Raw genomic sequence first — 17,909 nt, 5'->3', positions numbered from 1 at the left:
AAACTCTATAAACATGAATAAAGGTGGTTTATCTTTGCTCCTGTCTCATTTTTCACTATAATATAAAGTCCTGTGTTTCCATTTCGTCTAAAAATCAAGGGAAAAATAATCTGCCAAACAATCAAAATGAGGTCAAAAACAACCAAAAAGTTTGAATTTCTTTGATAATTTGCTTTATAAAATGTTTAATCCTGGAATTAAAGTCATTTCAGTTCAACCAACAGATCAGAATACAACAAAAAGAATCTTTTGCTCGAGCCGAAATGCTGAAAATTGCGTCCGTGTCTTAATATTTCTGGTCCTGACTGTAGTAAACTTGATCTTACCACCAGGTCTTCAGAATGCGACCCTGCTGAAGGAAATATCAATAATTGTACATAAAGGAAAGCAAATCTCTTTGAGGATTTCTCCTGACAGTTTCTTCTGAAGACACTGCAAAATGTTGATTGAATTAATTCCTTTTTATCATCCTCTGAACGAGGCATTGAGCTTTCGGATTCTCAGACGGATGCAGATTTTATTGTGTTTAAACAAACATGTGAAGCAGATTTTATGCGTCCACACAGAACTCCACAGCATCCTTCCACAGGGACGAGCAGATCCGATCCGTGTCACTTTGTTTTTCAGATATTCAGAGGAAAAAAACCAGACTGAGGCTGCTGACGTTTCAACACAAAGACCTGTGAGTTTGAGGTTGCAGAAATGCAGCGGCCAGAAATCTTTATTACTGAAACGTCTTTTCTTTTCTGTCAGTCTGTGAACAGGAGGAATTTCTTCCTGGCGGCCTGAACACAGTTGTGAATGAGCCGAAGATCAACATGACACGTTAATTTCCCCGGTGTGTTGTGCTTCACTCTTCCACTATCGCCGACTGCACCTCTTTCCCTTTCGCTGTTGCACATATTCACTCAAACGTCTGTTTCCTCTCCTGGGCATCAAAGCCGGAGCTCCGTCTGATGAATATAAATCCATTCGCCAGGTGTGAATACACTTCTGGAAATGTCAGACGGTGAATCTTGTCAGATAATATACACTGCAAAAACTCTAAATCCTACCAAGTCTGTTTGTCTTATTTATAGTCAAAATGTCTCATCCTACTTGATTTAAGATAAATTCACTAAACAAGAGACATTTCAGCAGATGGAGGGACTTGTTTTAACCCTCGTGTCGTCCTGCGGGTCCAAATTGACCCGTTTTAAACTTTGAAAATCTGAAAAAAAATATATTTTTACAGTGAAACTTCTGATGTCCACATTTTCAACCTTTTTGGGAAATTTTTGAACATTTTTTGGTGGAAAAAACGAAATGTTAAAAATGTTTCTTAAGAATATTCACAGATGTGAATTTGCAGGGCTGTGTTATTTTATCTGATTCCATTTTGTTGTTTTTCACAGTAAAGATCAGGGATGACAAACTCATTTTAGTTCAGGTTCCACATTCAGCCCATTCTGAGCCCCAGTGGACTGGACCAGTAAAATTACAGCATAATAACCTATAAATAACCACAACTCCAACTTTTTCCTTTTGCTTTAGTTCAAAAAACTACATTCTGAAAATGTTCACATTTAATTATCTTTTTACAAAAAATTAGAAACACCCTGAAATTTCTTTCTAAAAACAGACTCAATTTCAACAGTATTATGCTTCAGTTTATCATTTCCACATTACAACTTCCAGATCAAAGGGTCTAGAAAGGCACAGAACATTCAGTCACAGCTATCTGGAACTGAACATTCTAGTATTTGACTTTATGATCAAAACAACTTGTCAAGCTCTAGAAATTATTTAAAATTTACAGTTTTACAAATGTAATGCCTTCTCTGTAATTCTCTGTAATTTTCTACCCTTTGCATTTTGCCTCACAGGCCGAAATGGATCATCTGGCGGCCGTTTTTGTTCAGAGGGCCGCATGTTTGACACCTCTGGTAAAAATAATCAGAGTAGATGAGTCGAGGTGGTGACGTGATCAAGTACGGTGGTGTTCTAATCGCACATTAACGCCGCGAAAAACACGCTGACGTTAAAACAAGAGTTCAGCTAATTAGTTCCACGTAGACGGACCTTTTCCTGGGACCCCTTTTCAACCAAGCTGGTCGCTCCCCCCGTCAAGCCCTGGCATCCCCACAGGGGGGCGCACACCACTATTTGAGAAACACTGTCTTTACGCCTTAGCATGCACTTTTGCTGCAGCTGTTTATTGTTGTTATTTTGGTGATTTTACTCACATCCCACAACAACAGCTACAAGGTCGGCGTTCCAATTACTAGTTATTTGTCACACAGCGCATCAAACAATTAGAGTAACTGCAGCAGAGGCCCCTTGTACGCCGCGTTATTGAGGATCTAAATCAGTACAACTGCATGACTGCACTCTGCATGCGACCGCCGCACCCAAACCTGCATTATTTAACCAGCAACAAAGAGCGAGTGGCTCGTCAACATGTTTTCCCCTCAGCAGAAATAGAAAGCTGTGAACGTGTTAACGGCTGAAAAGCGCTCTTCACGCTCTCTTTGATGCCGTCAGGTTGTTGGGTTGGAAGACGCTCATCTCCACACGATAACAGCCTCAGTGGTAGTCGTTCTAAATAACCATTACTGTCTCATCCTCTCACACCGCTGCTGTTGTCGTGTTTAATTATTACTGAGAGTGGTGTCTGGAAACACTCTTTTCTTCTCTTTTTTCCTTCCCTGAACCAACCGCTGAGAGGAAGGAAATCTCTCGCTGGATCTTTTTCTTAGATTACATTATTTGTCGGGGCATGGTGGAGCCTCCGGAGGCCGCCTGCAGCAGTTTCCATGTCTTGCTCAAAGGCTCTTCAATGTTTGCTGGCCTCTGAGTGCACTGCAAAAACTCCAAATCTTACCAAGTCTATTTGTCTTATTTTTAGTCAAAATGTCTCATCCCACTCGATTTAAGATAAATTCACTTAACAAGAGACATTTCAGCAGATGGAGGGACTTGTTTTAAGACAATGCATCTGAAATATCTTGATAAGTCAAACAATCTTGAAATTATCTTGTTTTGAGTTGAATTTTACAAGAAAACTCAAAATAAGTTTAACCCTCGTGTCGTCCTGCAGGTCAAATTAACCTGTTTTAAAGTTTGAAAATGTGGAAAAATAAAAATATTTTCACAGTAAAACTTCTGATGTCCACATTTTCAACATTTTTGGGAAATCTTTGAACATTTTTTGGTGGAAAAAAGAAATGTTAAAAATGTTTCTTAACAACATTCACATAAAAATCAACAAAAATCCAGCGAAATTCGCTGGATTTTTGTTGATTTTTATATGAATGTTCTTTAAGAAAATATCACAAATCTTACTGATATATATGTAATCACTTTAGATATTTTTAGGATTTTTTTAGAAAGTTTTGACTCATTTTTAAAAAAATATTTACAAGAATTTTCTTGCCAAATTTGGGGGATTTAAAAAAAAAAAAAACTTAAGGGAAACTTTTAAGGAATTATTGGAATTTTCTTCCTGAAGGTTTTGCAAATTTTCAGAAATTTGGGGAATTTTTTGCTGATTTTTTCAGACAATGAAACAATATTTTTTAGTGCCTGTAAATGAAGACAGCAGGAGGGTTAATACATCTCAAATTAGGAGGTTACATGAAAGCAAAAATCTATTTTTGAGTGAAATTTTTTAGCATATCTGGCTTATTTTAAGACACCTAAGCTTGACAATCCTGGTAAAATAGAGCTTAAAATAAGTTTTCCCAGCTAATTTTAAGATCTCAGTATTCTAAATATCATATCTTATTTCTAGAAATCTTACCAAGACATTTTTCACTTGTTTTATTGGCAGATTTTTTCACTTATTTCAGGGTAAAAGTTCCTTGAAATAAATTTTTTTTTCTTGCATTTTTTCCAGTGTAATGTTTTCTGTCCCAGTCCACAGCTGGAGCTCTCCCAGTCGATGCCGGGCTCCAGCCAGCAGCAGCCCGTCTGATTTTCATTCAACCTCTTTGCAGCCAGGCCAACTCGCTCCCCTGCGACTCGGCATGGCGGCTTCTGAATTTCATGTATTTTAATTGCAGAATGTGGCATTTAAAAGTTCTTTTTTTTTGCTGTTTCACCAGCGCCGGCCCCATTCGAACCATTCTGTCTCCCAGTCTGTGGTTATATTTAACATTTGGCAGCTTCTCATTGATTTTCCATCAATGTAGAAATGAAACTGTGCTGGTATTTAAATATAAAACGACTCCATATTTATGCTAATTAATATCCCACTCAGCCTTTGAAATACATTTGCTTTTGGAAGGGACAGAATTTAACTGGGAGAATTTTAAATTATGATTTTTTTTTTCCCTTGCTGTGAACATATTGTATATATTTAATGAAAAGACTTAATCCCACTGACAAACGCCGTGTTTTGTGAACTGATATATCTTAATCCTCGGAGCCGTAGAGCTCCATTGTTGTCCAAAAACACATCAGGGAGTCTTGCTGCTGCACCGAAAATCCTCATTAGAGCTCCAAACATGGTTCAGTCCGCCGCTGAATATTAGACGTATTGTGACTCTACTTAAAAAGCCTCTGAGGTGCTGCCAGTGTGAAAAAAGGAAGTGATGCATGAATTCAAACAAATTCCCACTTAATCTACCAAACCAAATATTCAGATCATTTGGCTCTCTACTTGTTGATATTCAGCACTGTGGGCCCGTAAACATCCTCACAAATCAACAACACCAGACGCTCATCAGTCTCCCTTATTTACAGCTTTGCTTTGTCCAAAATAAAAAGATGCCACCTGCTGGCTGGAGGTGGGTACATCAACAATGCAAATATATATGTCAAAAATGCAACAAACGATTAAAGTTGTCAACTAGCATGAGCATAATTGCTCTGTTTTTTAGCACTGAAATTGAAACGTCACTCATAGGGATGGTAATCATTAACCCTTTGATGCATAACCTGGGTCAAAAGTGACCCAAATCCAATGGAAAATGGGTATCTCCTCATGTGGTCTATGCATCAGTGTTAAACATGTTAAATGAAAAAGAAAGAAAAGAAGAAGGTCATGCATGTCAGAAAATGTATTGTACATCAGCTGTAGTTCCTGGTTGTGCCACCATGTGAAGCTTCTTACTGTTTAATACTGCAGAGGCCAGAGGAGGCGTCACTCAAATTACAGTTAATGTTGGCAAGTAGAGAGCATTGTGGGAGTTTAGCTAGTAAAGAGGCACCATGACAAAGACTTCAGTGACACTTAATGCCTACAGGCATCTTAAATATGAAATACTTGGGCACTAAAATGAAAAAAAAAACATTCTTTGTATTGAGTTTTGATAACTGATTGAGCAGGTACGTCATGCTGAACCACAAAAGCAAAAGTATTGCTTTAGCTATAGCTAGCAATGGGCACCATGACAGAGACTTCTCTGATGCTCAATGCCTTTTCAACATGAAATACTTGGTCACTAAAATGAACTTTAAGGAACTTTCATAACTGATTAAGCAGATATGACGTGGTGAACCACAAAAACAAAAGTATTCCTTTACCTCTGGCTAGCAAGAGACACCATGACAAAGACTCCTGTGATGCTTAATACCAACAGATGTTTTCAATGTGAAATACTTTGGCACTAAAATGAAAAAAGAACACTTCTTTATACTGAATTTTGATAACCGATTCAGCAGATGACACGCTGAACCACAAAAACTAAAGCATTTCTTTAACTAGAGCGAGCAAGGGGCACCATGGCAAAGATTTCTGTGATGCTTAATGCCAACAGACATTTTCAGTATTTCAAAAAAAACTTTCTTTATATTGAACTTTCATAACTGATTGAGCAGATATGACATGCTGAACCACAAAAACTAAAGTATTACTTTAGCTAGAGCTAGCAAGAGGCACCATGACAGAGACTTCTCTGAAGCTTTATGCCTTTTCAACATGAAATACTTGGTCACTAAAATGAAAAAAAAATCTTTATTGAACTTTCCTAACTGATTGAGCAGGTACGACATTCTCAATCACAAAAACAAAGTTATTTATATAACTAGAGCTAGCAAAGGGGCACCATGACAGAGACTTCTGTGGACGTTGATGGTGTCCGGGCATAGATCTCATTTTAATGTAATGCAGGAGGCTATGAGGACAGTTTTGTGTTGTAACCAAACCAAATTTGCCGTAAAAGTCACATGTTGGCAGTTTAGAAAATTCTCAACATATAACGTCCGCCATACTTCCTTCATGCTAATGGTTACTTGATGATTAAGAACACTGAAGAAAAATGCCATCAGTGAAATTCAACAAAATTAAGACAACCCCAACCTTGGTAAATTATCAGAGAAACAACAGGGTTTGAATGAAATGCAACAATGTTTCTATTTTGACAGAAATTGTGAGGCACACTTTCAGTAGGAGTGCCAATTTTTGATTAATTTTCCATGGAAATGAATATAAAAAGTCAAACACTTGTTCCCTTTACATCCAGGGAACATGATCTGTCGGCTTTGTAGCACCACAGTAGTTCGCTTAGAGTGGTTTGTTGTGACACATTTTAGAATCCACATAAATACACAAAATTACACAACCAGCATCAAAATTCAGAACATGAATCGTTGAGTATTTGTTGTAATAATCGAGAGTTTAGTCAAGTATCTCTATAGCTGCTGTTTGCATCCTTAATATACAGGTAGCTGAAACTATCTGCACACATTTAGGGCCTCTTTTTTGAAAGATTTACGTCTTCAGCGAGGTTAGGGAAGTCAGAAGATGTTGGCTTTGCATCTCTTTTATGACAAATAAGCAAACTGTACCCAACACATTTCAATGTAGTGACCTGGAACACACCTGACCAACACTCAGAAAGCTCACATTAATAGTCCTGTATCTTATAACTCTAGTAAACTTACCGCTAAAACCAGCCTGTATGTTGGATTCTCTGGTCCTCTTGTTGCCATGGTGACCTCCAGCCAAGCGGCATCGGCTCAGGTGGCTCATAAAACAGGTGAGCAGCAGCCAGACGTCCTCGCCACCGCCGTCCCATGAGCCTCAGCAGCGGCGCTGCCATCGTGGGAGCATGGTGGTCTGACAGCACCTTCAATAATAAACCCTAGTTTAGATCAGAGTTTATGAGAACCAGGAAGCTGTTGACCTGTTTTTAAAGCTTCTGGATGATCTATAAATATTCTACGAACACATCTGACCAGGATTATCTATCCATAGACTCTATTGATCCTTAGCAGGACGTTATTTTGTTACACCAGCTACAATCACGGCCAAGAACCAACATCTGACACTTCTGACAATTCTGTTGAGCCAACAGAACAACGTGAGCATGTTTCCATTGAAAGTTTCCATCTGCACTAGTCGCATCTCTGAAGACTTCAATAAGACTCGAAGCAGATCAGAAAACCAACAGTGAAACACACCGTTAGTCCAACGTGTCCTCTGAAAGCAACCAGATTCTATCGGAAGCTGCTGCATTCATCACTGCAGTCAGATAACAGCAAAACATAATCGATAGGACTTTATTATCGAGGAAACAGAGACAGAGAAGGAACCGAGCCAGAACCACAAGGAGACCTGAAGGTCGCAGGTTTGAACCCAGAAACAGACGCATTTCAGAACCACAAGTCTTAGATTCTAACAGGAAGAAAGTTTAATTTATATAACCTAACCAACCATTAGGAGATAAAGGTGACACAAAATGGTTCAACAAGATAAAAACTGACCCTAAAGACACAATAAGGTCAAAAACCAACCATAAGGAGATGAAGATGACAAAAAAAACACAAAAAATGTCCAAAATGAGATTCAAAAATTACCCAAAAGACACAGAAAAAGTCCCAACAAGATGAACACTGAACCTAAAGACACACAAAAGGACACAATAAGACAAAAACTGACCCCAAAGACACACAAAATGACCAAAATAATGTCAAAAACAACCAAAAGGAGATGGAAATTGACTAGAAAAACACTGAAAATGTCCAAAAGAAGGTGCAAACTGACCTCAGAAAGACTCAAAAATGACCAAAAAAGTTCAAAAACAACCAAAAGGAGATGGAAATTTACTTAAGAAAAGAAAATACGATATGACCCCAAAACGATGCAAAAATAAGGTCAAAACCAACAATTGAAGGAGAAACATTGAAGAAATATCAGGAGAAAAACTAAAAAACAAACTAATTCAGATTGTCCAATTTCCTCTAGATGGACATAACACACATATAATCTTCAATGTTTGCAGTCCATTAACATATTTCTGTATCTAAACATATATGTTTGTCCTGATTTAGACTAATTTCTGACATTTAATGGAGCAAAAATGAACAATTTGGTAAAACTAAGACTCTTATCAGTGCATCTTCCTCGTTAACTGGAGTCCAACATCTTTCCTCCACATGACCAATAAATCCCCATTAAAATGACCGATCCGGAGGTTTTATTGTTGGTGTGGCGGCTCACTGGAGAGTCTGTGGCCTTCAGATGAAGCAGCAGAAATTAATAATTGATGGATCGAAGTGTGCTGCTGGGTTATTCAGCATATTTATCTGGGTCACCCCTCGCTGCACATCTCAAAATGCGCTGAGACGCCGATTCAGAGGCGTGATGAGTTTCCTCAATCCTTCCTCCGCTGAGAATCATCGCATCTCGCAGAGTTCGGTTTGATCCGAGTAAACAGTTTGGGAAAATTTACTGCAAATCTGATTGAATCCTGCAATATTTCACTTATAAAATGCATCCGGAGCATTTTAGAATTAATGAAATCAATGAAAGTGAAGGAAAAGAACCTCAAAATGTCCAAACAAGATGCAAATTCATCCCAGAAAGACTCAACAAGACCGAAATAAGGTTAAAACCAACTGTAAGGAGATGAAGGTGACTAAAAAAAGCACTGAAAATGTTCAAAACAAGATGCAAAATGCCCCAAAAGACACACAAATGTCCAAAATAATGTCAAAAACAACCACAAGGAGGTGGAATTGACTTTTAAAAAAAGCACTAGAGATGTGAAATACGTCAAAATGTCAAAACACCAGCATACAACACTAAAAACGTCCAACGTAAGACAAAAAGTCACCAAAAAGTTGTTCAGAATCACTAAACAAGACATAAAAAGACCCCAAAGAGATGCAAAATGACTGAAATAATGTTAAAAACAACCACAAGAAAAAAAATGTGGCCAAAAAAGCCATCCAAGCAAGATACAAACCAACAAAAAGTGACACAAAAGGTCCAAAATAATGTCAAAAGGAAAAACAAGAAGGTGGAATTGACAAAAAAAAAAAAAAAACACACTAAAATGTCCAAAACAAGACATAAAATGACCCCAAAGACTTGCCTAAAGACAAAAGAATTAATCAAAAGTCCATGCAGGTGACAAAAAAGAACCTCAAAACATCCAAACAAGATGCAAAATGAGCCCAAAAAGACAAAAATGACCAAAATAAGGTTGAAAACAACCAGAAGAAGGTGGGATTGACTACATAAACACAGAAAATGCTCAAAACACGATTGAAAATGACCCTAAACACACAGAGAAAGTCCCAGCAAGATGAAAATGACCCTAAAGACACACAAAAAGACCAAAATAATGTCAAAAACAACCACAAGGAGATAGAAATTGACTAGAAAAACATTAAAAATGTCCAAAACAAGATTCAAATGTCCCAACAAGTTGCAAACTGAGGCCAAATATACATAAAAAGACCAAAATAATGTCAAAAACAACCATAAGGAGATGAAACTGTCGAGAAAAACATTGAGAATGTCCAAAACAAGACACAAAATGACCCCAGAAAGATGCAAAAATTACAAAAATATGGTCCAAACCAACCATTAGGAGATTAAGGTGACTAAAAAACACTTAGAATCTTCAAACAAGACCCCAAAGACACATAAAATTACCATAATAGCATACAAAATGACCCAAATGTCACTCAAAGCATCCAAACAGGATACAAACTGACCAAAATAATGTCAAAACCCACCATTTTCACTGAGACGGCTGGACTGAGACTGAAGTGGAAAATGTTCTGGTGACCAGATGAAGCTCTTCTACCAGTAGGCTGCAGATTCCCCCCCCACCCACCCCAGGTAGAAAAGGCCGGCATATAAGACATAAAGCACTGCTGCAACGGCCCAGATATCCTGGAGAATTAATAAGCTCCGTGCAGTCGTTCCCGTTTCAAAGAGGAGCTCGCTGTGTAATGTGCATTGTGGAGTCTCCGGGGGCTATTTTTCACCATCCGCTCCGTAATATTCAAACCTCAAGAGGCGGCGAGCGTGAAAAATACCTGCAGCACCTGCGGACACGCATTCACCTTCCTCGGTCGCGGACATATATATATGTAAATGTCTGCGATTTCCAGGAACAGTGCAGAGAGTTCACATGAAAGGAAATCCACACAGAGTCAAGCATTCTCAGCAAAAACCCACCACAGAGGCAGCTCTAATGGATAGAAAATGTCCAAAGAGACCAAAAGAAGTTGTCAAAATGTCTAAAACAAGACGCAAAATAATTAAACTTACACCCAAAGTCACCAAAATAATCTGAAAGACAAACACAAGGGGATGAAAGTGACGAAATGACACTCAAAATGTCAAAAACAAGACAAATAATGACCAAAATGAGACACAAAATTCTATAAGAAATAATGCTAAAAACAACCACAAGGTGATGAAACTGACTATAAAAGCATTCAGGAACATCAAAATGTACAAACATTAATATCCAAAGTGATCAAAAAGTTGTCAAATGTTCAAAACAAAACACAAACTGACCACAGAGACACAAAATGACCACAAATAGACTATAAAGTCCAACAGCAGACACAAAATGACCCCAAAGACACGTAAAATCATCAAAATAATGTTAAAAACAACCACAAGGACATGAAAGCAACTGAAAGAACACACAAAATGTGAAATACAAGATGCAAAATGACCACAAAGACAAACAAAATGTCCAACAACAGACACAAAATGACCACAAAGACTCACAAAATGACCACTAAGACACAAAATGTCCAACAACAGACACAAAATAACCACTAAGAGACAAAGTGACCGATAAGAGACACAAAATGATCAAATAATTTTAAAGACAACACAAGGAAAGGAAAGCAACTGAATAAACACCAAAATGTGAAATATAAGATGCAAAATGACCACAAAGAGAAAAAAAAATGACCACAAAGACACACAAACTAAACACAGACACAAAATGATCACAGATAGACACAAAATGGCCACAAAGAGACAAAATGACCACAAAGAGACACAAAATGATCAACAGCGGACACAAAAGAAAGACCCAGCAGTCTTTTATTCTACGTCCCTCACCGTTGGTTCAGCAGCTTGAAGACAGAAGTCGTCCTGAGTGGTGTCTGTAGGTCAGTCCAGCTCCAGTCTTTTCCATCCATCCATCCATCCATCCATCCATCCATTATCTATACACCACTTAATCCTCACTAGGGTCATGGGGGGGGTGGAGTCTATCCCAGCTGACTCAGGTGAAGGCAGGGGACACCCTAGACAGGTCACCAGTCTGTCACAGGGCTACATACAGAGACAAACAATCACTCTCACATTCACACCTACGGGCAATTTAGAATGATCAATTAACCTCAGCATGTTTTTGGACTGTGGGAGGAAGCCGGAGTACCCGGAGAAAACCCACGCATGCACAGGGAGAACATGCAAACTCCATGCAGAAAGATCCCGGGAAAGCCGGGACGCGAACCAGGGATCTTCTAGCTGCAAGGCGAAAGTGCTAACCACTACACCAGTGGTTCTCAACTGGTCTGGGCCTGGGACCCACCATAAAACTGAAATGACAAGTCGTGACCCAAACAATATTTCTCCAAAAATCAACAATTTATTGATTGAGCGTTCGAAGACAAAACTTTTAAACCTGAACTCAAGTACTTCACAACAACTCAAAATCAAGCAGCAATACTAATTCAAGTACTGAGGACTTTGAAACAAGTAGAACAATAGCCTCAAGTAGTTCTCAGGATATATAAAAGTGCATTTTTTTTCTACAAAAAAAGTGCAATTCAACAAAACCAGTAGCTTCTCATAATACTGCACAAGTCTGCAACATTGCTGTTGTAGCTGGAGAAACTATGTATAGAAATATGTGCAAAAGAGTCCAAAACATGAAAACTGATGAAGTGCATTCAACAAATTATTAAAGTGAAGAAATGCTTAATGTTCTGATCAATCTCAAAATGTAAACACTATAAAACATTTTTCAAAGGGCTTAACTATATTTGAAAGCCAATATTTGGGGAAAAAATAGTGTGCAATATTGAAAGAAAAGTGTGTTTTTAAGCACTAACAAATAAACAAAAGTCACAAGTCACAATAAAAGTACTGCAGAACTACATGAAGTTCTAATGGCTTAGCTGAGGATGCTTTTTGGCCTTTACAAGAGTCTCAAAATCTGGCTGTATGCATGATGAAGCAACTCTGAGGTCATGCTCAATGTTCAGTTTATTTCAGTATTTTGTTTCAGCTGAACAAGAGCTGAGAAGCCACATTCACAGAGGTATGTGGTGCTGAATGGTAGGAGGATTTTTACAGCTCGACTAGCAATGGAGGGATACTCTCTCATCACATCGTTGCACCAGAACTGGGAAAGGCTTACCTCTGTGAATTTCTTTCTGAGAGTGCGGTCACATGATAGCTCCACCAGCTGACATTCATCGCTGCTAGGCAACGTGATGCTTTCCATGTTTATTCCAAACGGGTCGCGCACCCAGTCGTCCTCGGGTTGTTTATCGGGAAAGTAGTCGCTAAACCGCTCGAAAAGTTTATTCAGATGCGTGCTTTTGGACTCCTTTGTCTCGGATGTAGGAAAATCCATATTTAATGTGCTCGCTGTCGTACTTGCGTTTAGCCATGCTGCTGTTGCTATGAAAACATGCAGTTTCTTCTACAGTAATACGAGTGTCCTCAACGGTCGCTGCTGACACGACGACCCCCTGCGGGTGCGGAGGGGAACTACAATGACTCGCCACTAAATTGGATTATCTTTATTTTTCTCTCTTTTTAGAAAAAGGATCGCGACCCACCAAAAACGGCCCCGCGACCCACTTTTCGGTCGCGACCCACCAGTTGAGAAACACTGCACTACGCCACTGTGCAGCCCCAGTCTTTTCCAGGTTGTTGAAAATAATCCCATTGTCTGTTGAGGGTTTCAGTTGGTTGTGTGATCTTCCAAGGCTTGGCCTGCCTCACTGACTGATTGCATTCAGCTGCACAGGTGTAGGGGGCGGGGCCAAGGTGTGCTCCCATTGGTTTATTAACTTAGACTGACAGCTGTCCAATAAAAACAGAGCAGACGTTCTGATTGATGGGCAACAAAAACTATTGCAGAGTGATCCATTTTACCAGGATTACAACGGCATGAAGACTAGAGTGCTGCAAAATTACTGCAAAGAGACACAAAAAGATGAGAATGAGACATGAAATGACCACAAAACTGCTGCAATGAGACACAAATTGACCACAAAGAGACACAAAATGAATACAAAAACATGCAAAACAACTGCAAAGACACTCCAAATGATCACAAAGAGGCATATAAAGACTGCTAAGAAACACAAAATCACCACAAAAAGACACAAAATGACCAAAAAAATACATAAAACTGCTGCAAAGAGGCCTGAAATGATTAGAAAAGGCATAAAATGAACACAAAAACCAACAAAACTGCTGCAAAGAGACACAAAATGATCACAAGACACAAAATGACTGCAACAAGGCAAAAAGATCTGAAAGAGGCATAAAATTACTGCTACGGGACACAATATGATCAAAAAGACAGAGAAAGAGACAAAGAACTACTGCAAAAAGACACAAAATTGCTGCAAAGAGACACAAAATGATCACAAAGAGATACAAACGATCACAAGGAGACACAAAATCACTGCAAAGAGACAGAAAACCATTAGAAAGAGGCACAAAATGGCCAAAAAGAGTCTTGAAACAGCTGCAGTCCAGCAGGTAAACCTTCATTCCTGGGCTGCTTTAACCAACAGACGTTTGCTAGCAGCAATAGCGTGACGCTGACGCTCCCGGTTTGTGTTTTATTAGTGTAACAGGCGTGTTGTGCATGAAATAAGTTGTGTGTCCCTGAGCTGCTCCCTCTTTGAATTAAAGCCATATCTGCTGCTTCCTCCTTCAGACCGTCAGCGCTGTAATTCTCCCGGCCCTAATCTCATATTATTATGCTAATGACGAGCAATCACAACATGTTTCGACGCTAAATTGAAAACGGAAAGCGTTTCAAAAAGCTGATACAGATGCACATTTTCTGTTTGTTGTTGATCTTTTAACTTGTAGAAAAAACACAAAATTACTGGAAAGACACAAAATTTGTGCAAAAAGACAAGGAAATTACTGAAAAATACACAAAGTAATTGGAAAAACACACAAGATTATTGGAAACAGACAAAATTACTGCAATAAGACATAAAATAACTGCAAAAGACACTAAATTAATGCAAAAATGCACAAAACGAAGGTACAAAGACACAAAATGACTAAAAATATACAAAATCACTGCAAAATGCACAAAATTACTGCAAAAAGACACAAAATTACTGTAAAAAGACAAAATAAATGTCATAAAACACAAACTCACTGCAAAAAAAACAGAAAACAATGCTAAAAAGACACAACACTGCAGCAAAGAGACAAAAAGACCAAAAAAGTCAGTGTCACTCAGCAGTTCAGTGATGTCGGTTTGCTTTTCTTTATTTTTGTTATAAATTCACAGAAATCATTAAACATTGACTCAGATCCATTCAGACAAACTGGTTGTTCATCATCAATAATCTCAACTGTCACACAGAAAATATCAAACAAATGATGAAACTATGGATTACAGGACTTCAGTTAATGATTATTTCATGCTGATTATTTTCTGTCAATCATTCTGAGCGAAAAATGTCTGAAAATACTAAAACAAACAAATATTTTAATCCCCCACAGCTCAACAATTCAACAGTTTCAATCCAAATGACACAAAATTCAGTTTCTTGTCAGATATGAAAAATAAAATCAAGAAATGTTTCAGAAGCTGAAAGCAGATTTAAAAGTGACTAAAACTTTTAAGAATCAATCAGTTCCATCATCATGTGACTAATTAATGCTGCAACTACAGAAGTAAACTGTAGATCATGAACTTAAATCAGGGCTGAACATGAACCGACCCTCAGACACTGGAGTTACTCTATTTGAGTTTAAGGAACTCTGCAGAAGCTCGATAGCCTATAGGCCGAACTCCAGCATGTATGGGTTCAGTGAATGTGGTCTGGACTCTGTGGAGGAGAGTCATGGTTTCAGAGACGCTGTAGAAAGACAGAATACCTGCTCTGTGATCCAGATAGACTCCGATTCTGGAGGACCGAGGACCAGAGACCGGAGTTTCGATGTTGTTGTGGGAGAATTGATAACTGCGACCACAACATAAAGACCAAGATTTGTCATTTAGTCCAAATCCACATTCCTTGAAGCCTCCTTTTCTGCAGATACTCTTGTATGCGACTGCTACATAAACTCTTCCATCTCTCCTCTCCACCTCCCAGTAACAACGTCCAGTCAGACTCTCTTTACTCAAGACCTGAAAAGCACAATCAGTGAATCTGTCTGGATGATCAGGATAATATTGCGGTTGTTGCTTTAATTTAACTAGTCTGTTCCCTTCAAATATCAACAGATCTCTGTGTGCTGTGTTTGGATCCAGAGTGATTTCTCTTGAATATTTTAAGAACTCATCTCTGCTCTTTGGTTCTGGTTCTGGTCCTGACAGTGAAACATCCACTTCAGTGATTGCCAGTGAGATGTTTGTCCGTGTGTCCCTCAGAATGTCCTGTAGTTGATCTCTGAGCTCCTTCACAGCTGCTGTCACGTCCTCAAAGTGTCTCCGAGGACGGATGTTGATGCTGGATGAGTGTGTGGACTCACTGAGTGCTGACACTGAGGGGTAGTTGTGGAGAAACTGGCTGTGATCTGGTGTATCTGAGAGCTGCTTCAGCTCAGCGTCTTTCCTCTCCAGATCTCTGATCTCCTGCTCCAGCTTCTCCTGAAGCTCTTTGACTCGACTCACTTCAGTCTCCTGCTGGGATCTGATCTGCTGCTCCACAGCTTGGCATCTTTTCTGGATGAGATGGATCATCTGGTTGAACATCTTCTCACTGTCCTCCACTGTTTTATGAGCAGAGACATTGATGTCTATCAGAAAAAATAACCATATTTAAGCCACAAATTGTGATATTTCACCAAAATCACTGACCATTTCACCATGCTTAATTCAGAAAATGTGCCAAAAATTAAACATTTGCACCAATAATCCTGCAACTCTGAATCCCAGAACCCACCAGCAGGTGTAATAGTCATGTTTTCTTTAAAAATACAAATATAAATCTGCTAAATTCCACTATTTCTTGGAGAACAAACAGCAAGAATTTCACCTAAGTACACGCAAAATGTTGTTTCATCAAGAAAAATTACCAAACCCAAGCTCAAAATTTTGATATTTCACCATGCTTAATTTAAAAAAAAAAAAAAAAAAGACAAAAATACAACATTTGCACCAACAGTCCTGCAACTCTGAACCCTAAAACCCACCAGCAGGTAGAAAAGATGAGTTTTCTTCAATAATAAATATATAAATCTGCCATATTCCACCATTTCTTGGAGAACAAACAGGAAGAATTTCAACTAATTTGGTGCAACATGTGGTTGGACTCCGTCCCTCCTTCTCCTCGTTCTTCTTCACAGCTCATCAAACCCAATCACTCTGGCGGCCTCTGGTTTTGTTAAAGAATTACAGAGTTGCGGGGCTGTGAAAACCTCCCCCAGATGTTCGGTCCACATGACCAGAGAAAGACAGTGGAGCCAGCGGGGCCTGCTCCGGCCGCCGCCAACTAATTAAAGGAAAACTCCCACAGTCCGCTGTTTCTCTAGGTGTGTTATTTTGAGGGGAAAGCCACGCGACCCGTGAACAGAATGAGCCAAGTGACCCGCGAAAGGCCGCAGGAAATGGAGTCTGGAGGACGAGCCGGGCTGAAATGACGGCAACAGAAAGAGAGAAAAAAGAGAAAAGGTGTTCGAGACAGAAAGACGGGAAATTGAAGGAGGGAAGGAGGGAGGAAAGGCCGGGAATTAGCAGAACACAATAGTAATGTCGGGTCACGGCGTAGGTGGAGGAGAAAATCCACAGGAACCAGCCATGAGTTTGGTTCGTCGGTGCAACAGTCAGCAGCAGGAGACTAAAACAAGTTCATCTTTAATAGAAGAAACAACATAAAGGAACAAAAACTAAATTACCGTCGGCCTGGAAACAGCAAAGAAATCTTCATTATTACGTTAATTTATTTTACAACTCTGGTTGTATTTTATTGTTTTTAGATAACTGCCTCCTACCCTGAATCCCAAAAACCCACCAGCAGGGATAAAAGATGTGTTGTCTTTATAAATCTGCATAATTCTACCATTTATCTGAGTAAAAACTGAAAAAAGTCCAACTCATTTTGTGCAACATGTGGTGATATTTCACCCAAATTGCTGTATTCTGTATGCTTTTTTCTCAAAAATGTGCCAAAAAGAAAACATTTGAACAACAATCCTGCAACTCTGAACCCTAAAACCCATCAGCAGCTCTAAAAGATAAGTTTCTTTAAAAATACATATAAAAATCTGTCAAATTCCACCATTTCATAGAGCAAAAACAGCAAGAATTTGAACTTAAAATGTTCAAAACATAGTTCCATCTGGAAAAATAACCTAATCTAAGCTTAAAATTGTGATATTTGACCATAAATCACTGTATTCTACATGTTTAATTCAAATATTTGCCAAAAACTGAAAAAAATACAACTCATTTTGTGCAACATGTGGTGACATTTCACGAAAATGACTGTATTCTACATGT

General features: G+C 38.8%; 1 protein-coding gene across 1 annotated transcript; it reads right to left on the bottom strand.

Annotated features, from left to right (window-relative positions):
- Nucleotides 1-14,922: 14,922 nt before the first annotated feature.
- LOC111567142 (tripartite motif-containing protein 16-like) lies at nucleotides 14,923-16,372 on the bottom strand. Its single transcript, XM_035947172.2, has 2 exons — nucleotides 16,354-16,372; nucleotides 14,923-16,207 (listed from the first exon to the last, which is right to left on the bottom strand). Exons 1-2 carry the CDS (start codon nucleotides 16,370-16,372, stop codon nucleotides 15,207-15,209), a joined length of 1,020 nt encoding a protein of 339 aa, XP_035803065.2. The 3' UTR covers nucleotides 14,923-15,206.
- Between the last annotated feature and the right edge of the window lie 1,537 nt (nucleotides 16,373-17,909).

The sequence above is a fragment of the Amphiprion ocellaris genome, chromosome 5 (assembly GCF_022539595.1).
Source record: "Amphiprion ocellaris isolate individual 3 ecotype Okinawa chromosome 5, ASM2253959v1, whole genome shotgun sequence".
In the NCBI taxonomy this organism is placed as follows: domain Eukaryota; kingdom Metazoa; phylum Chordata; class Actinopteri; family Pomacentridae; genus Amphiprion; species Amphiprion ocellaris.
The sequence above is the reverse complement of the archived record's forward strand: the minus strand, read 5'-3'. Positions and strand labels throughout refer to the sequence as shown.